Below are 21,839 nucleotides of genomic sequence, written 5' to 3'. Positions count from 1 at the left end.
CCATAAAGTTCACTACACTGAACATACAACTGGGCACCCCTTAATGCAAGGGAGCAGCTCTACAACCACGCCACCGTGCACCCCGCCACCCATGTTTAATACATTTCATCGTGAAGAAGATATCAAGTATTTCTCTTAGTATTCTGAATGTTCTTAGAGCAGGAACATCATGAAGTCAATGTGCGGCGATCGCTGTCTGCGCCTCTCAGTGCAAGAGGAAGTCAGTTGAAGAAGCGCATAGAGATTAACAACTGAGTCGATGAACACTTAATATAAAGCATTTAATGTGCTACATTAATTAATGACGAGGTTTGAAAAAATCTAGCAAATTAAACATTCATTTAAGATGGTTTAGTTTGCGACATTCTACTGACAAAATAAACAATTACAATAAAGTGTAAATGTCGACTTTAATCTCGACATAAATGGCGAGAATTAAGTGGAAATGTCGAGAATAAAGTCAACATGTCGACTTTAATCTCGATGTAAATGTCGAGAATAAAGTGGAAATGTCGAGAATAAAGTCAACATGATTTTGCTTTAAGTTTTGTGAAAAGGAGTAGATTTGACCCCTTGTATCCAATTACGGGGTGGATCCTTGGTATGGACTATAAATCCTTCTGATTATTTGTGCCAAAGACACCGATTGGTTTGCTGTTAATCGCAAGGAAGTCTATTTCCTGCACAAAATATGTAGGAGTACTCCAGAAATTACTCCAGAAATTAGGGGCTTTCGTATCTAGAGGGCTAAAAATAGGGGGGAACCCCACACACCTTGATGTCGTGCCTATATAGGCATCAAGACGAGTCGAACGGTATATCGTAAGGAGTTCTGTGGTACCGGTGAGTCGGAAGGTGCCGGACAAAAAAAAAAAAGCGAATTCACAGCTATGAACACACAAAAAATATATTTACAGAGTTATCTTAAAAAGTAATTAACTGGGACATAAAGGGATAATGTAAGTATTATGAACACAGTATGTTCAAAAACTTTACTTGATTTTAAAAATAACGAATTAACACTTTAGCTTAATATTCCAAAAGTAAATATGACAAAAAAAGGAGATCAAGTCCAGTGTGAACAGCTCACGCGCTCTCTAACGTTTTGCCTTGGGAGCATTCTGTCCTCGCACAGTTTAGGAACTCAAATGCGACAGTAGGGGTTCCCAGACGGATCGACGACAGTGCGGGACAATGGAGAGGACTTGTCAACATGCCGTGGAACGAGATAAACACGATAAAGAAAGCAAGAAGCGAGCGAGAAAGCAGATGAGAGCCGCTCATACTGTGCTAAGGCACGCAGGCATTTCAACTGTGTCTTACGCCACGCAGGTGAGCAGTCGCCGCCACGGTGCGCCGTACAATATTAACCGGGTGCAACTAAACGAGAGGGCAAGTATACTCGCTCACATCCAGGGAGACGCTATGAACCCAGAAATATACTACGTTTAACCTGTGATACGTATGTCGTAAGCATGATAAGTATTAACCGTACTGGTGAATCGATAAAGAAATACTGTACGAAAAACTCCTCGTAAGTGCAACGTGACAGACGGAGTCAGAAGGTCAAGTGAACTACTTTTTGTGACCTGTGTTATTCAAGCCTACCTAATATCTGGTTGACTTTTATTACAAAATGCACTGACGGGAACTGGTTGAAACCTTTTTTCCACGATTATGTTTCGAGAAACCAAATTCTAGACATCACATAATGTTCAAATGCCCTCACAATCCAGTTAGGGTCACGGCTGGCAATACTGGGCGTCAGATAGTCCCGACAGGATGCCAATTTATAGTCGGCAATTAATTACAAACACATACACGCTTGTTTACCAGGAACGTTTAATGTGTACGCAGTGTTGGTCTAGCAATTGAAAACATACCGTTTATAGTGTATCAACTCTTCGCCATCTCTGTGACGATGAATTTTCCAATTCAGGATTGCCTGTCCTGTCATCATTGGGTGCAAAGCGGAGAGCCACTCTAGACAGGGGCGCACACACACAAAGACCCTGCCAGTTTAGAATCACAAATTAACCGAAAATGCCCAGCGTTAGGGTATTGGAGGCAACCTCTTTTAGAATACCCAAGATAAATCTGTATTATCGTTCAATATGTCCATACAATGGACAGTCAAATGTATTTATAACAGCACATTTTAAAACAACACAAGTTGCATCAAAGTGCTGTACAAAGGAACATACAAGACTACTGTAAAGCAAACAATGATGTAAAACAGTTTGTTTAATTACAGTTTAATATCTTCCTCCCGCTCCTGACGACCTTACCCACAGTGAAAGGCGGAAAAGAAAAAATGGGGTTTTAATTGAGTCTTAAAAACCCCAGTAGAAGGAGATGATCAGATGTGGAGCGGCAGATCATTCCAAAGTCCATCACCTCTAGACTTGAGCTGTGATCGGGGAACTGCAAGGAGTAGCCAAGGAAATGACCTCAAAGCCCTCGTTCCTGAGAGGGGATGAAGGAGAACACAGACGTATTTTGGGGCTAAAACATGCAAGGCCTTAAAAACAAATAATAAAATTTAAAATTCAATCTGACATCTCACTAATAGCCAGTAAAGAAAAGCCAGTGCAGGTGAGATATGTTCTCTTTTTGTAGTGCTGGTTAGAAATCTAGCTGCTGCATTTTGAACCAGTTGAAAGCAGAACAGGGCAGATTTGGGCAATCCTACATATAGGGAATTGCAGTAATCTAGCCTTGATGTAAGAAAAGCATAAATCACTATTTCCAAATCCTTAAGGGAAAGAAAGGGTTTCAATTTTGATATTTGCCTTAGTTAGTAAAAGCTGGATTTTACACTGCGGAGATTTGTTTGTCGAAACTTGGTGATGATACCACGATTCAAAAACGATACCCAGCTTCCTGACATCATTATGAATTTTTCATGTTAGCGAGCCTAAGTGAGTGCCAGTTTCATTAGCTAAAGAAGTAGGGCCAACGATAATGACTTGTGTGTTATTTTCATTCAATTGGAGGAAGTTTTGCACCATCCAAAGTTTAATATCATCAGTACACTCCATCATCTTTTTTTACAGATAGATTCAAGAGTATTTATTGTAATTTCATCCATATATACAGTAGTATACAGTAGTACAGCATACAGTGAAATGAAACAACATCCCTGCAGGACCATGGTGCTACATAAAACACAGGATAACGAAGTATACACAACACATAACATAAAGACACATAATGTATAACAAGGTGCATGGGAGTCAATAGGATCATCTAATCCAGTAGTTCCCAAATTAAGTCCCTGTGGCTGCAGATTATTTGTTCCAGCCAGTTTCATTTTACCTGTAATTGACCTCATTGTTGTACTATTCTTCATTTAGAAAATAGTTAAACAGTATTGTGAAATTCACATGATCCCATTATGTCCCAGTGTCCTTTTAAGAGGACAGCTTCTTAAAAACACAACTCTCGTCTAATTACTTGCTTAATAATAACTTTGATGTATATAACTTTTTTGTGTTCTTGAACACTTTGTGATCACTGATAAGGGGAAAACTCACACATATGATATACCATTTGACTTGTCTTGATGTCTAGTTAGGGAAGATGTCAAGCTTTTTGGGGCTCACCCCTGCTTTTGGTTCTCTAGACCGAAGAACCCCTCATTTGTAGGCCATTTTTGGACCATATTTTGTGTATCAAATTTTATGCAATGATAAACAGTAAACGTATTGATGTCTTTAGCAAAAATGATCAGAAGCACTTGAAGCTCTGCATGCCACATCAGGAGTTCACCAACTAATGGGACAAAACAGGTCAAAGCTGCTTGTTTTCACAAAACTTTGAAAGTATGGGGATAAGTAATATGCACATGTGGAGTATCATTTTATACTATTTCAAGGCGGCTGCTCGTGAGTATGATAATATTTTTGAAATTATTCAAAACATTAATTCAAGGGAAAAGTCAAAACACAGTAGTTACATAGATCAATAATACAGAAATCTAAAGAGGGGAAACTTTTCACCAATAATAACATACAGTTGAAGTAGCACAAGTAAAAAAGAAAAAGTAATTCCTTCTTAAATCTACTGAATAATTGTTAAGAGTATAATAATTCGTAAAATAGTATAATATCAGACTCTAGTTTAAAAGATATCTTAAACAGGCAATTAAAGTCACATCCTTATTTAATGTATAGGCCTTTATATCAATATGACCAAGCCTTTTTATATCAAGGGAAAAAGTCATTTTTAATTCCAATAGTTTTTTCAAAGAAGCACAAAGGGCTGTTTCTTCCAAGATCTCAGTAAAATTTAAGACAGTAGTTGATTTTCAATGATGTACTATAATGTATAGCGGCAAGTAAAGTTTGAAAAAGTAAAATGTCACATTTCTTCTTATATAATACGCTACCATGGCTGTTTGTTTGTCTGTCCAGGATTTTAAATCACCTGTAGCTCGCAAACCGTTTGACCTACTGACCTGAAATTTGGTACAAATATACTACGTGACATCTACTATCCGCTTTCAGTGTGATGATTGTCCTCCAAGTTTATTCCTCTTTTTATTTTTATTTTATTTTATTGTAGAATCAACTCTTGGCAGAGGCCAGCAGGGCGGCTGTGCAACACATGTGTAGGGGTGCCGTTCTCATTCCCTACCACCTTCGCTGTCACTTCCCCTACCTCTTCATGTCTTGAATCATTCTTGAGGCAGATTGAAGACTTAAGTGCCAGCTTAAGTGAAAAATGAAAGATAACGTACTAAGTGATTGTAACACAAATATTGACTTGATCTGTTTTAATGTGAAAAAATGCAGACGATAAAAGAGAAGAAGCGGGCCGCTAGGGTGGAGAAAAGAAGAGCTGCTCAGGAAGCAGCAAGCGCATCAACCTCTGAGCAAACGAATGGTAAACGTACAGAGAAAGAGGATGAAAACTAGGAATGCTCAAGTCAAGTGTATTCACTGCACATTATTGTGCAGTGCGCCGTTACTGGTAGGGAGATAATTGTCTGTCCCAAAACCAACCAAGGAATTAATTTAACATCCAATTTTAGAGAAAATGAATGTTTGAAAAAACAGGACCACCACATTTATAAAAATTACATTTTTTGCCAGCACATAGCAGAAAGATTTGCATAAACGTCAGGTAGTTTCACAAAACTGAGTTGGATCTGAGACTAAGGAGCTGTGCCTGTATCCGGAAGGTTGCCAGTTCAAATCACACTACTGCTGGACTATTAATTCACCTTTTTCTGTGTAGTTTGCTCGTTTAGTTGTATCCTATTAATGACAAGCAGAGTAGACACCCAGGTAAACACCACAGGATTCTGAAAGGCTCTAGCTACTTAAATGTCAGACACATGGCCATGGGGGTCTCCCAGTACTGAACTTGAGCACTACTGGTCTTTGCTCCTGGAATAGAATGTAGATCACACATTCCTACAGGTAACTTTTGCTGAGGAGCCCATCTCCCTGCACTTGACTTCTAACTGTTGTTTTTATTCCTGCCAGCATTTGGTCGGCATTGTAAACTGCATGTGTGCAGAAACCTTTGTATCGTTATTCTTCTTCATCATCCTACTTGACTGTCTCAGTAATGCACGTTCACAGAACTGTTAAAATGTTTTGCTATTTGAAGAGTACTGTGCATCACAAAAAAATCAGTGTGTGGAAGCCCAAATGTCTCTCTGTATTCTTTATCAACTAGAAACTTCAAGTGTATGCATATTCAATTTCCTGTGTTTGTAAAGTTCCAAAAATTGTAACATGGATACTGTCCTGTTTCAGAAAGAGAGCTTTTATTACAAGTGATCACTTTTTTTTTTTTTATTCCTTGAGGTTTTGCCAAGCACTTTTGAGTTGAACTTTTAGTTCAAAATGATGGGAGACTTCAGTGGTTTAAGCTAGTAAACATGATCTTAATCATCATGTGTTGTTCAATGTAAAAAAATTCATATACTGTATACAACTTAAGGTCATGGCGTCTGGAAACTGCCCTTTACCGTTCATCAGTCTATCTCAGGGCACACAGACATGTGCAATTTCACAGTGCTGACAATTAACATAACATACACCTTTTAACTGAAGTGCCCACACAGACATAGGGAGAATGATAAACCTTTACAAAGACAGTGGCCTGGTATGGGAATGGAGCATTGGACACTGGATTTGTGATACATTTTTACTGTAAGATATGTATGTCCATTTGTTATGTCGAGCCTTTTGAATCAAACATGATTACAGAGCACTTGACAAGTAATTTTTCAAGTAAGTACAAGCTATTCACTATTCATTTTCTGAAAAAAATGCTTTTGGTTTGTTTTTTTATGTGGTTGTGAGGAGCCCTTTGTAGGAGTATTGGGCACATTTAACGACCCAATCCTGGACGGTATTTTGTTCCACGCACTCACTCATGCACTCTTAACTAGATACATTTTTATATATCACTAAGTGAACTGAGCTACTCAGAAATTTCAAACCAATATTTCATTCAATGAATTAATAAAAGTAAATAAATAAAATTACACAGTTTTAACAAAACTGTGTCAATACATCCTCTTTGATTTTGTGACTTCAAATGAAACAGTCTTTCTGTGAACGGTTTACCAAAAGTCTGAGTGACTTTTTAAATGTGAGGTTTGAAAATACATCAATAGCCCTGGGGTGAACTTGTAACCAAAAATTGCTCATTTTTTTCCGTAAAATGTGTGACTCTGTTGGTAATAAGTGTCACTAAGTATATTGTGTAGAATCCCACCAGTCATTCCTGTCAATGGGCAAAGGTGGAGAAAGTGATGAATAAGGCACATTGTGTTTTTAAAAGATTTCTGAGTTGTTGTGAACAGATTATTTAAAAGGATTTCATATTCTTTTTGTTCTCATTTGTAATGTTTTGTAATTCATTCTTAAATTGCAATATATATGCCTTGTACAGTGGACATCATATACAGTACTAGTATTTTAAATTCATTACTCAGTTACCTTAACTAGGCTTTAAGATGCTGTATGGTGCTTTAATTCATTTGCTGGCGTACAATTCAGTTCTATGATGGATGTTTTGATCAGGTACATATGATTAAATACCGCAAACCCAAAGTAATACCCTGATTTGGGATACTTGTCAGGTTTCTTCCAGCTGTACTGTAGATTAAAGTGTGCGGTTACATACATTATAACAAACGTGGGAAACACAGATTAAAACATGTTCCTAAACTAACCAAAATGAACCCACACTGCCATCTGCTGGTTTTCAGGGTGCAATGCTATACAACTGTAAATGAACATCTTGCTGCTGACCAAGATTTACAACATTTCTGTTATGAGTTGTTCATAAAGTCAAATATTAATGTTTCTGCCTATCACTGTCGCATTCTTACCATTGTATGATACTAAGTATCCATTATAAGTACATTGACTAAATAAACATAAAAATTACATTCCAGCTCTATACATTTTCCATGTTCAACTTCATCGAGCCTCTTTAGATTCAGAAAATATGTTATTGTTATTTTAATTTGGACTGTAGCAGGAATCCTTGGAGGAAGCACACAAGAACACAGGGAGAACATGCAAACGCTGCATACAGAACACCCCTCTATGAACAGAACCACGTTTACCACTGTGAGTGTGCAGTGCTCTAAACTTGTTTTTTAAAATGTGTAACTCTTACAATAAACATACATTTTGATTATAATATTTAGTCCATACATACACAGAGTGGCCAAAACCCTCTTATGACATTCATGTTTATTGCATTCTATCTAGGAAGTGGTTGTCAAAAGAATGATGCTCAATCTTTTGTACTGTAGTAAACATGGAAACAACTGGTCTAACTCTGTTGCACGGGTTTTATTAATGCAGCTAAGCCCATCACTTGGGAGAATCTCCATAATAATGTAATGGCTTATTTGGCACTTCGTTCCTCCTTTCTAAATTCACTACAGTTGGCTCACCATCTTTTGTTTATATGTTTGGTTGACAAATAGGTGATTTTCATTTTAAAATTAATTCTTGTTTCTTTTTCCAAAAGTTGTAGCTGTTTGCCCATCTTTAACTGCATTTTCAGAGAAATATGTTTTATATTGTGTGTTGTACATGAATTTAGAATAAGTTAGTAACATCTTATCTGGAAAACTATACCTCTCATTACTTACCTTAGAGGTGAAGTAAAATGTAATACTGTTTGTCTGTCTTTAGGGATTTCCAAAATTTTTTTTTTTTTTTGTAAAATATGCTTAGTCTAATAGATACGGCTTGTTATCTGTCCATTCATTTTTTTATTGGCTTAATCCAATTTGAGGGTCCTGGATGATAAAATTTTGTCCTAGCAGTATGGACATATAAAAGAAATGAGCTTCACTCTTAATTCAGGTGAGAGATTGCAAAACTTTTTTAATAAAAATAATTTAAAAAAAGAAAGGGGATTCAAATACCATGATGAGTCCCGTTTTGTAAATGTCATAGGGTGCTTTTTATAACTCAGCCCAAGTTATTCCACCACATGTTGTACTTGTAGACCCATCAGGTGAAATGGCAATATTACACTTTGATCCCTTTAATTACAAAACATGCCCTGTAAGGGGTGAGTTTGTTTACAAGCTTACCATGTGTGTCTTTCAGAAGGAAAATTAAATAATTTGATTATTAAAACCTGAAAACATCAAAGTTTGACCAAGTAGGTAGAACAGGGTGGAAAATTACACAATGTAAAATATTTTTGCTCTTTGCACAGACTGACTGCCCAAATATCAATGCAGTTTGATGACATATTCTTTCACAGGCACAAGGCACGGAGGTACCAACTGTGAACAGGGTTAGGGTTTACATTTAAGTCATAACATTTGTCTTCATATTTAAAACCAGCATAAGAAAGCATATCATCTTACTGTTCAGTCTCCCAAAAACCAAAATATGAACGCTTGAGCAGAATCCGCAAGATAATTAGTAAGATGTAGTGTTAAGATGTAACGTCCTGTAGAAAAAAAGTACTTTCTACTGTACACTTTGCTGAACATATTATCTTTGTGAGGTTACACAATAATTATTCCTATTTGTTTTGCAAAATCTTTAAAGAATTTTTGTGTGTTGTTGTTTATTGTATGAGGAAATGCCACCGTCTTCACCACCACAGTCTAATATAATGTCTGCAAGACAGCTTTTTTATTACTTATTTGTTAAGTGCTACCCATCTAAGACAGATTGTAATTTAAATAATCAATATAGACCTCAGTGTTAACATTTACGCTGTACACCTTCTACTGGAGTGTATTTTGTAATACATGTACAAACCCCATTTCCAAAAAAAGTTGTGACACTTTCTAAAAATGCAATAAAAATAAAAATCTGCAATTTGATAATTAACCTTTATTTAACAGGCAAAAGGACAAAGAAAAGGTTTTCAGTGTTTTCACTGACAAACTTAATTCTATTTGTTAAACATAAACAAATTTAGAAATTGATGCAAAAAGAGTTGGGACAGAGGCAAAGTAAGACTGTAAAGGTTATACAAGTAACATTCTGTAATGTTCCTCAGTTAATCAAAATTGGATATAAAAGTTTCATCCACCAAAGGCTTAGTCTTTGCAAGCAAAGATGGAGTGTGGCTCACCACTTTGTGCTGAACTTCATGAAGAGAATTGTCTGTCAATTTAAAAACAATGTTTCTCGGTGCAGAACAGCCACCATCTACAGTTAATAACATTGTGAAAAGTTTCAGGGAGTCAGGAGAAATCTCTGTGCGGAAATCACTGCAGAATGTGCGTGACCTTCAAGCCCTTAGGCGGTATTGCATCAGAAACCGTCATACTCCCATGACAAACATAGCCACATGGGCTTGGGAGCACTTTGGAAAATTATTGTCACTTAACACAATCCATTGCTGCATCAAAACATGCTCCCTGAAGCTGTATTATGCAAAGAGGAAGCCATACATCAAATTTGTGCAGAACATTTTAGAGAGACATATGCCTGTGTTAAGAAGACATCTTTTCCCAGGAACTGCATGTATGTTTCAGCAGCACAATGCCAGGCCTCATTCTGCACAAATTACAAAAGTGTGGCTATGTAGACATGGAGTCTTTGTGCTTGACTGGCCTGCCTGCAGTCTAGATCTGTCTCCTATTGAAAATGTCTTGCACATCTTGAAGAGGAGAATCAGACAATTGTGACCACGGACTGTTGAGCAGCTCAAGTCTTGTGTATGGCAAGAATGAGCAAAATTTCCACTTGAAAAACTGCAACAATTAGTTTCTTAATTTCCCAAATGATTAAGAAGTGTAATTCAAAGAAAAAGGGGATGTGGCCCAATGGTAAACTTGCCTGTAGGTCCCAACTTTATGGAGTGTGTTGCAGGCATCAATTTCTAAATTTGTTTTATGTTTAACAAGTACAGTAGAATTAAGTTTGTCAGTGAAAACACTGAAAATGTTTTCTTTGTCCTTTTGCCTGTTAAATAAAGGTTCAAGTTAATTACCAAATTACAGATTTTAGTTTTTATTGCATTTTTAGAAAGTGTCCCAACGTTTTTGGAAATGGGGTTTGTAGTAGTAAAGTGCATTGCATTTGTCATTCCAATAAATGGCACATCTCAAACATTCATAGTAATAAAATTCCTTACAACAAATGTTTGTGATGTAATATCTGTTGGAATGACAAATGTAATGCATTTTATTCCACAAATGTTTGAGATGTGCCATCAGTTGAAATAATAGAGACATAGCAAATGGACAGACACACAGATACACGGACACTTGTCCTTTTATTAAGGTGGATAAGAGCATCTTCAGCTGTGTTATGGAGTAGGTTTTTCTGGTTCCTCTGTTCTGTATGCATTGTGATATCCTCTAGATATCTGCTGTTAATTGTGATAAATGTACAAGTCTAAGGACAAGTAAAATATATTTAAATAAAGCGTTATGTCAGATAGATATTTATGAGAGCCCACAAAGCACAGATTTACATTAACTGTTCATTTTTTAGCATTAATACCTAGAGATTTATTCACAGTCTGATCAGACTTTAGTTTCAGCCTTAATGCTTTGCTGCCATTAGTTAAATAGTATTGATTTTGGCACAAACTGTGCTGGATTAATTTCACATTGCCTTTTTATGTTTTTAGATTCATTTATTAAAGGCTTTTAGAGCTAAATGAGTCTGCCACAACAGTAAGGTCATTTTTGTTTATCTAGGATATACAATATTTTTCAGTGTCCTTTTGTATTTTGTTATGGTTGTCACGAGAAAGAGAGATTATTTGGATCTAAAATAAGATTTCTTTAAAGTATATATTTTGAGTTTGGATTCTAGTCTGCTGTCATTAATTTGATTTGCCAGAAGTCATCATTGTCTGGATGTCCTTAATAGCTTGAATAATACAGCAGAAAGCCCACTTGCTGAAGCTAGTTCTTAAACTATTATAGTTGCTTGTGTTGTAGCATCTCCCTACAAAAGTAGGAACTAAAAATTATGGAGTGGTGTAAGATGAAGCAGAGTGCAGAAAACCTGGGGCAGCAGAAAACAGTTTAACAGTAGCTGAAAGTGTACTTAAAAAAAAAAAAACTGTTACTCAGTCTTAGTGTAAAAGCCTTGGGACTGTGTATGTCAATATAAAAGTAATATTTTAGTAAACTCCAATGGAAAGTGTAGAATTCTGTAAACCATGTACAATGCCTGATGTTAGAATTAATTCATACTGGTTAGTTCCTACATGTCTGGAATTTGGGAGTTACTACAGATATATTTTCTTCAGCTTCCAAGACTTGAGATAAATGGCCAGTTAGTTGTGAGTGTGGCTTTGTTGTAAGGGTCCTATGAAGGTTTGGCATCATACCTATATTCAGGGTTGGCTGCTGTATTAAATTTTGGAGAGCAATCAATTTAATAGTTACATTAAAGTTGGGGAGCATGCACTGGTACAGTGCATTGCCGCCCCCGCCACATGACGAAACAGCTTGGGATCTCAGTTGGCAAACCCCCAGGCAGACACATGGTCCAGTCCCACCCTCCGGAAATAACTTCATACTGATGTGAGACAACAGAAAGGACTCCTTTTTACTCTCTGCAGGAGTAGCTCTGCTGTAGCCACCCATAGGAATGCTGCTTGCATCATGAAGGGGTTGGGGGAAAGCCCTTGGGAGCCCCATCCCCAGAAGAGTCGAAACTGTTGGAAACCCAAGGGTGTCAGGTCTGTTGGGGATCAGAACTGGTGTGGTGCTGAGGCATCGCCTGCTGCATGGTAGCACTCTGGTCCCAGTTTGAGGCGGTCCATCTGAGTAGGCACATGAAACGTCTTAAATTCTCCTGTGGCGCTATTTTATTTTTCTAGTGGTTGCTGACATTATTAGACAGTTGTTTTAATGGTTCACGTGCTGTTGGTAGGCAGGGTGGTCGGGAGTGTGTGATTTGTACACATCCTAATGTTCCCATGTTTGGAATCAACACAAAAACCCTAGTGTTGGTTTGTCTGCATTACCATTGGTTTCTGGTTACAACTCTTTTACTGTCCTTTATGATCTCAACCTTTGCCTTGCGTACTTGGCTTAGTTTGCATTTACTGGTTTTTGACAGTCTTGATGTGCCCTGACTGTGATTTTTGGTTTCATACTCTGAGCTTCTTTATCTCAATTTTTGATTTCCTGGTTTTGACTTTGGCTGTTATATGTTTTTTAGCAGTTGCCATTTAGTACAGTCACTACAATTGTCATAGTTTTGGTTTCTTTTCTATAAAGTTTACTTGATCAATATTGTCACATGCAGATAGTACAGTGAAATTGTTAATAATCAATATGCAACACGTCACTTTCTGGTGCCGTGATTAGTGAGTATAAGTACCTTACCCCAAATTTCTGTGTTCTTTACCTAAAAAATCTCTGAACATATATGTCATTAACAGGCGTATTCTTAAAATAAAATTTCTCTATTTCTTTCTCTATTAATACAAAGCTTAGCATGAAACAGAAATACTGAATTATCCTATTCTGGTAGCACATCCTACAAGTAAACCTTCTGTACTTGATCATAAACTTTCCCTAAATCTACGAAACATCTAAAAAACGTATGTATATAGGACTAGGAAGAGCAGCTTAATGCAAATTATCACCTAGTATTATTACATTTTCCATTATTTTTCAGAGCCTGGTCATAGCAAATGGAGGTCTTGGAAATGGTGTGAGCAGAGAGCGCCTCCTTGATATGTTGAAGGGATTTGGATCAGTGCTTTGTCTTCTTATGCCTCCAAACAAACCTTATGCTTTTGTAAAGTATGACTCGTTTGAAGATGCAAAGATGGCATTTTTAACACTTAATGGATGCAAACTTCAAGCAGAAGGCCAGCCAGTCACCTTATACGTAAACTTTGTGGATAAAGGTGAGTTTTCAGCTTTTAATGAAGGCAAAGATAATACTGCACTCTTAATTAGTGTTACATTTGTAAGATCACAACCTCGGGGAGCCCCTACTCATCTTAAACAAATTTAGTTTCCTGTTTAGTGCTGAAGGGTAGTGTGAACAATAATTTAAAATAGTTCTTATTTTGGGAATGCTTTCTGTAATGCAGAAAATGAACAAGTTGTAAATATACAGCTCATTCACAAGGATTGGCATTAAAGGTAAGGAAGAAAATAACTTTTGTATTGTACAGTGTGAATCATAGGGAATGACGAAGACCTGTGGATAAACATTTCCAGCATGAAATAAAAATCCTAGACTTAAGCCAGGCAGTCACTTGACTCAATCTAAAGACTGTAGTGATAACTAGTAACAACAGGTAGCAGCAGGAACTTTGCGATTTATTTGACAAAACACTGCAACTCCTTAAGAAGAAATAGCCTCTGTCCAGTAGAAGTTGGTATTTTTATTGCAAATGCGAGTCAAAGTATATTTTAAGCCAGGAAACTTAGTAGACAAAAGTTTATGATTATGATAAACTAAATACACAGACTGAAGGCAAAGATTACATTTTTTGCACTGCTACAACAGATTAACATACTATACGATAATCAGCTTTGTTTTGAATCCTGAGGCAAACAGAATGTCATCATTTGTAATTGTTGGCAGATCGTTCCAAACTTTAAGGACAGATTTATGTACAGTACCTTAGGGCTGTTCCAGCCAACATCATTGTGTTTGGATGATACATAAGTTTCCACCCAGTGAAGTATGAATCATCTCTCAAGCCTTTGGTTACTCATTGATTGCTGAAGAGTTCTCCTTTGAGTTGGATGGCCTGCTGTATTTTAATTTTTTCTTTCATATTCATGTTTCATATTTTTTTCATATACTAGATGAAATAACAAGCTGTACCTGCTGTATTCAAATGGTAAAGATGCCTTTAAATGTAAACTACTGGCACCTTTAGGCAAATTGACCACAATCTGATTAATCTTATTCCAGGCTACACACCTGTTATTAGACAGTATCCTTTTACCACCAGAATAGTAAGGAAGTTGAGCCTGAAGGCTGAAATGGCTCTGAATGATGGTTTCCAAATGACAGACTGGGAAATGATGTGCGATTCACATGGGCACAATATTGAGGGACTGAGCCACTGCATCACAGACTGTATTAACTTCTTTGTCATCCCAGTGGTATCTGGTGCTAGAGTGTATGTGGACAAAGCTAATGCCCTGATCTAATTTTTAAACAGATTTTCCACAGCCACCTTTTTTTCAATGACCAATCTCCCAACACGATCCTTACTACACCAGCAACTCCTACCAGTGATGAATCCACCTAGCCATCAGTGTGATCTGCCCAAAATTGAAGAGTAGGTAAGGAGACAAATGAGGAAGTTACACACAGGAAAAGCTGTGGGACCTGATGTAGTCAGTCCTTGAGTTCTTAAGCCCCTTGTTGACCAACTTTTTGATGCCCTCTGTCACTTGTTCAGTCTGTCCCTAAGGCTCCAGAAAGTACCACTGATGTGGAAAATATCCAGCATTGTTTCTGTTCCTAAGTAGGCAGAAGACTGTTCACCTAACTGATCCAGACCAGTGGCACTTGTGTCTCACATCATGAAAACCTTTTAGAGGCTGGTCCTGGGAAAGGTGTTATATAAATAAAATGTATTATTATTACCATTGCATGAGTCCTCTTGTTTATTCCACCTGGACTCACTGCAGATTGGCTATTGGACAAAGATTGGAGTGGAGGATGCAAATTCCTGTCTGCTCCACAAGGCTTATTCTCACCTGGAGAAAGCTGGCAGCACTGTGAAGATTGTTTTTTTTTATTTCCCCAGTGCCTTCAGTACCATCCAGCAGTCCCTGTTAATTGGTAAATTTGGAGATATTTAGGTGGATGAGACTATCATGTCCTGGATAATGGACTATCTGTGGGGCAGACAACAGTTTATGAGACTCAAGAACAGAGGTTCTGATAAAAATGTGAGCAACACTGGAGCACCAGAAGGAACAGTCCTTTCTCCTTTTCTCTTTACTCCGTACACATCTGAATATAAATATAACACCAGGTCATGTCACTTGCAGAAATTCTCAGATGACTCTGCACTTATTGGGTGTATTAATAAAGGGGAGGAGACAGAGTATAGGAGTCAGGTGGAGAAGTTTGTTTCTTGGTGCAATAAACATCAATAAAACCAAGGAACTGGTTAATTGAGTTTTGCCACACCAAATAGCTTCTATATCTGGTCACTATTCAAGAGGTGGATATAAAATTGAAGTCAAAGGTGTACATACACTAGGGTGAATTCTTTGAAACTCTCTTCATAACCTCTCCACCAATTTTATACTAACAAACTATAAATTTGATTTATTTAAAACATCTTCTTTGTGCAGGACAAAAGTAATTTTTTCCAGCAGTGTTCAAAGACAGATTATGTAACTTTTTATTGACTATATCAGTAAAAGTCACAATTCCCATGAGTCACAGGTTTACATACACTTTGTTAATATTCAGTAGCATTACCTTTAACTTGAGCCAAACGTTTTGTGTAGCCTTCCACAAGCTTCTTACAACAAGTTGCTGGAATAGTAGCCCATTTCTCCAGACAGAACTGGTGTAACTGGGACAGGTTTATAGACGTTGCTCGCACATGTTTTTTTAGTTCTGCCCAAAATTTTCAATCAGATTGAGATTAAGGCTTTATGGTGGCCACTCCAATACCTTGCCCTTGTTGTCCTTAAGCCATTTTGCCTCAACTTTGGAGGTATGCTTGGGGTCATTGTCCATTTGTGACTGAGCTTCAACTTCCTTGCTGAGCTGTTGAGATACTGCTGCAGTGTATCTACATCATTTTCCTTCCTCATGATGCCATGAATTTTATGAAGTGCACCAGTTCCTCCTGCAGCAAAGCACCACCACAACATGATGCTCCCACCCCCATGTTTGCCTGTATTGATGGTGCTCTTTAGCTTTCAGTCCTCACCCTTTTCCTCCAAACATATTGATAGTCATTATGGCTCCATCAATATGGCAAGCTCAGTTATAGGATGCACTCTGGACCCCCTGTTTGTTTATTTATCAAGTTATTTATTTAAAGAACTTCTGTAAAAAGCCAAATTCCCCCTAGATACAGTATCTATCTATCTATCTAATCTATCTAGCTAATCTAATCTAATCTCAGCCCATGCTTGTAATTTATACTGTATGTGAATTTTTCAGTGGATTGGAATTAGTAGTCCTTTACATGTGCATGCAAAATTTTATGTCAGTTTAATTTTTTTAAACTGAACAGTTTTTATAAAATTTAAAACCCAGCACATTCTGAAACAAAAATTACATTTTGCTTAAATGTAGCAGTGTACAATTAGAGAAGAATACAAAAAATTATGCACATTTTAATTTAATTAAATTTTTATAATGTCTTTCCTTGCAATTCATTTGTAAAGAAAATTTTGTGTATTCAGCTTCCATGTAGCACATCAAAATAAACTATAGAACAGGTTGAAGGTTTTTTTTTAGATAAAAGTTTAAAAATTCTTTTCAGGTTTGAATAGGAACCTCTTGTGTTCCTATGTTTCTGCTCTCTTAATGGTAAGTGAATACAAGATTTTTACATGCTGTTAATTTTCTGTCTTCTGCAGTTTATGACCAACTTTAACTTGGCATTGCTAATCTTCATCCTAGTGTTTTTCTTCTTTGTGTGTGTGATATATAATATATATATATATATATATATGTGTATATATACATATATATGTTTTTTTGTCTAGAGTTCTGTATTTAGTTTGCAAGCGTGGTGATAATAGAAACTGTTGAACTCTAATTTATAAAATAGTATGTTAAATCTTACAGTATATGTAGGTGGAGAGAGGAACACCAGTTTTAACATGAATTCATAAGTAGTGACACAAAAATTATATGTTTTTCCTTAATGTTAATGCCATATACATTAGGCTGCATCCTGTTTACAAGTGTTTCATTTGGACAGTAAACTGAATATTGTGATAAAATGGACTGTTTATTCAGTGAAAATTGTTATTTAAATATTAATTTAGCATGCAATCTACAATGACTATGTTGTAAGTGGTTCATTTTGAAAATTTATTCCAAATGTCTTTGCAGTTGATTTTAAAGAACATTCTACTCAAAGTCTTCCTCCTGATTTGCTGGTTGTAGAGGATTTTGTGTCACTGGAGTATGAACAGGAGCTCTTACACTTGATGGCACTGAACACTGATACTCAAGATACAAAAAGTAAGTAGCATTTAATGTGGTTATGGTTTGGTGCATTTTAAAGAGGAGCCAAAGTACTGTATTTCTGTTGTCTTTTTTTAAAGCCTAATGATGCAATGATATAAGGAAAACAGCAAAATGATAAAAATACATAGCATTATAAACGTTTGTTCATAAATCTCTTACACGTTGTGTGTCTGAGATGGAGAGTCCAGATAGCAAATAAATTTCATGGCATTGAAAGAAAAGACAAAGAAGCACTAAGGGGGAAAGACAGTTATATAAATAGATACATTTTGAGAATTAAGGATTAATCAGTTGCTTTGCCCTTTAAGAATATGTATTTAAGTTTAAGAATAAATTTAGATAGTAATATTTTCCTTGCTTGGTATACCGAGAAGCAGATAGATCAGTGTTTCATGAACAAGGTAAGTGAAATGTGCTACAGTAGGCTTAGGGAGATCTTAAATCCTTTAGTCAAAGAAATAAAACACAGTAAATAATAGATGTTTACATTTGCTAGGTGGTCAGCATGAGAAGATTATGAGTAGGTTTAAAAAAAAAAAAAAACAAGAAGAATTTCTATCAAAGAACAATTCTGTGAAGTGCAAAAAATGTTAATACTTTTAGAAGAGAGTGGTTCACTGGGGCATTGTTTAGCAAAGCAAGCAGAATATTCATCAGTAATGAACTACTTTCCATCCTTGGTACTTCATTATGGAAGCCTGTTTTACCTTTTATAGTTACACCATACTCTGAGGAACTGTAGAAAAGAGTTTTAAATGAATCTAGAATAGAAATTGCTGTTGGTAAGATAACTGTGTGAATGAGTAGCTTTGACATTTTTACTCCTAGATCATTGTTATTATGTTATGTTGTTCAGAAATGATATAATGGTGGAAGATATATACAGGATAAGTTCAATATCAGTTTTTATTAAATGATTTACTGACATGGTGTACTGCAGGTTGCATATCTTGAGTAAAACTATAAAAAAAAAAGATTTTTTTTCTGTAAATTTGTTCATGGTTGATGGAAAAGGGTGGTGGGGAAAAATCTCTTCAAAACACTTGTGGGAAAAGGGGTATGATGGGTAGCAGAAAAATTATTAGCAGAAAAAATATTTTGTAAAGCATGAAGTCCAATATTAGTGTTTAGAATTCGAAGTATATACCACAATATATATATATATATATATATATATATATATATATATATATTGTAAAAGATGCAATAGCAAACAGCATAAAGGTTTGGGGTTTTCCGGCCCCGTATATTGTAACTGCTCCACAACAAAAAACTCAGGTCAAAATACAAACACAAAAACAGGTTCATATGCGCGACGCCATTCTGAGGCGTCGGCGGCCATTTTATAGGGGAGGAGCCAGAAGTGGAGGAATGCTGGGAAGGAACCGTGAGGGAGGATGGGACTGCTGACGTCAGGAAAGATGGCGGAGGAAGGGTGGAAGTAGACGTACTGGGAAGGCTTATGATGGCGGAGCGCCTCTTTTCCTGGAAGACATTAAAGGAGAAAGGTTAGTACCCCGCCACTCCCTGCCGGGCGAACGTCTTTCGAAGCGGTTTAAGGTCCGTCCGCGGTCTCCTATTCGCACGTGCGTGACACGACCCCCCCCTCAGCCCAAGACCGTCAGGTCGGGCGGACCTAGCCGAGAGGTCGTGGATGCGAGAGAGGGCATCGGCATTGGCATGAAGACCGCCGCGACGATAAGTGACCGTGAACTTATAGGGCTGCAAGTCCAGAAACCACCTGGTGACCCGCAGATTCGACTCTTTGTGTAGGGACATCCACTGAAGCGCAGCGTGATCAGTCACTAGAGTGAATTCGCGACCCAACAGGTAGTACCGGAGATAAGTTACCGCCCACTTAATGGCCAGGGCTTCCCTCTCCACTGCCGCATACCTGGTCTCTCGGTCCAGCAGTTTCCGGCTTAGGTACATCACGGGGTGTTCGACACCATCGACGCTTTGGCTCAACACAGCACCCAGGCCTGTGTCCGCGTCCGGTCTGGAGGATAAAAGGCAGCCCAAAATCAGGGTCCTTAGTACAGGTGCCGACGTTAGGGCCTTTTAGGGTCACTGAATGCGTGTTCCGCCTTTGTCGTTCCACACCACATGTAGGGGAGCGCCCTTCTTTGTTAAATTAGTCAAGGGTGCTGCCCTTTCGGAGAAACGGGGTACGAACCGGCGGTAATACCCCATCAGCCCCAAGAAAGCCTGCACCTGTCTCTTGGTATTCGGACGGGGCCATTCCAGGATGTCTTTGACTTTGGAAGATTGGGGTCTCACCTGTCCTGGTCCCACAAGGTAGCCTAAATACTTGGCCTCCTTTAAGCCAAAGAAACACTTACGGGGGTTGATGCGGAGGCCGGCCTTAGCCAGTGTCGCGAGGACAGCAGAGACCTGCAATAGATGCTCTTCCCAGGTGCCGGAATAGATGACGACGTCATCCAGGTAGGCGGCACTATAGGACTGGTGGGGCTTCAGCACTCTATCCACCAGACATTGAAAGGTCGCTGGGGCCCCGTGCAGCCCAAATGGGAGGACCTTGTATTGCCAATGTCCACTAGGGGTACTAAAGGCCGTTTTTTCTTTTGCAGATGCCGTTAAGGGAATTTGCCAATACCCTTTTGTCATGTCAAGGGTAGTCAAGTATCGAGCCGCACCCAGCCGCTCAAGTAGGTCGTCGATGCGGGGCATCAGGTAGGCGTCGAACTTCGAGACCTGGTTCAGACGTCTAAAGTCATTGCAGAACCTCCAGGAGCCGTCCGGCTTGGAAATGAGGACGATTGGACTGGACCAGGGGCTATGGCTTTCCTCAGTAATGTCCATATCCAACATTCGTTGCACCTCCAGTTCCACTTCAGCGCGTTTTGCCTCCGGGAGTCTATAGGGCCTCTCCCGGATGATTACTCCGGGGTCCGTGACTATATCATGCGCAATCAGCGAGGTCCGGCCTGGTGACTCGCTTACTACTTCGGGGATGGCGTGGATAGCCTGGGTTATCTCTCGCCGCTGTAAGGGTGTCAGCTCGTCACCGAGGTTAAGGGCAGACGTGCTAGCGAATAGGGAGAGGGATCTATGAGTGTCGGGAGACTCCTCCCTGTCCTTCCAAGGTTTTAACAAATTGACATGGTAGATCCTCTCGCTCAGTCTACGATTAAGTTGTTTAACTAAATAGTCGACGAGCCCCTTTCTTTCCTTAACCTCGTATGGCCCCTGCCAGTGAGCTAGCAACTTGGAGTGGGAGGTAGGCGCGAGCACCATCACTCGATCCCACGGGCGGAACTCCCGGAGGACGGAGTTGCGGTTGTAACACCAGGCCTGCGCACGAGTCACGTGGTCCTTTAGGAGTGGCCTGATTTTAGCGAGCCTGTCGCGTAGTTGCGCCACATACTCCAATATATTGGAGGAGGGAAGGGCCTCAGCCTCCCAGCCCTCTTTTAGTATGTCTAAGTCCCCGGGGTTGTCGCCCGTACAATAATTCAAAAGGGGAGAAACCCGTAGAGGCCTGGGGCACCTCCCGGTAGGCAAAAAGCACAAGCGGTAGGAGCTGGTCCCAGTTCCTGCCATCGGCGCTGACTACCTTGCGGAGCATCTGTTTAAGCATCTGGTTAAAGCGCTCCACCAACCCGTCTGTTTGGGGGTGGTAGACAGACGTCTTCAGGTGCTTTATTCGCAGTAATCTGGCAACCTCCCTGAACGTATCTGAGGTGAAGGGAGTACCCTGGTCCGTGAGGACTTCTTTGGGGATACCCATTCTAGAAAATAAGTTGACTAATTCCCGTGCGATATTCTTGGTATTAGCAGAGCTGGGGAACTGCCTCTGGGTATCGGGTCGCGTAATCCACCATGACCAATATGTATTTATGGCCACGGTTAGAGGGTTCCAGGGGTCCTACTAAATCCACCCCTATTCTGTCAAACGGGATTTCTATCAGGGTATTGGGACGAGAGGAGCGGCGGTCCCTCCTAGGAATCTGGCGAATCTGACATTCCGGACAGGATTGACAGAAACGGCGGACCTCGTCGTTGATCCCAGGCCAGTAAAAGCGGAGCTTGATTCTCTCCAATGTTTTTTCGGCCCCGAGGTGGGCGCCTAGGAGGTGAGCGTGAGCTAGTTCACATACCTCCCGCCGGAAGTTACGTGGCACTAGCAGCAATTTCCGCACCTCACCCTCGTGGGTTGCCACCCGATACAACAGATCA

At 38.9% G+C, this 21,839-nt stretch overlaps 1 protein-coding gene across 2 annotated transcripts in view; it reads left to right on the top strand.

Annotated features, from left to right (window-relative positions):
• Positions 1–1,110: 1,110 nt before the first annotated feature.
• The window catches only part of alkbh8 (alkB homolog 8, tRNA methyltransferase), a 72,561-nt gene continuing 51,832 nt past the window's right edge, over positions 1,111–21,839 (top strand). The window contains exons 1-3 of one of the 2 annotated variants that reach the window (XM_039744201.1): positions 1,111–1,332; positions 13,110–13,344; positions 17,502–17,633. In XM_039744201.1, coding sequence (XP_039600135.1) covers positions 1,195–1,332; positions 13,110–13,344; positions 17,502–17,633 — 505 coding nt within the window. In that variant the 5' untranslated portion in view covers positions 1,111–1,194. The remainder of the gene's footprint in view (positions 1,333–13,109; positions 13,345–17,501; positions 17,634–21,839) is intronic. The other variant, XM_039744200.1, reaches the window with a different exon arrangement.

The sequence above is a fragment of the Polypterus senegalus genome, chromosome 2 (genome assembly GCF_016835505.1).
Source record: "Polypterus senegalus isolate Bchr_013 chromosome 2, ASM1683550v1, whole genome shotgun sequence".
Lineage (NCBI taxonomy): Eukaryota > Metazoa > Chordata > Cladistia > Polypteriformes > Polypteridae > Polypterus > Polypterus senegalus.
This window is presented reverse-complemented; position numbering and strand designations above follow the sequence as displayed.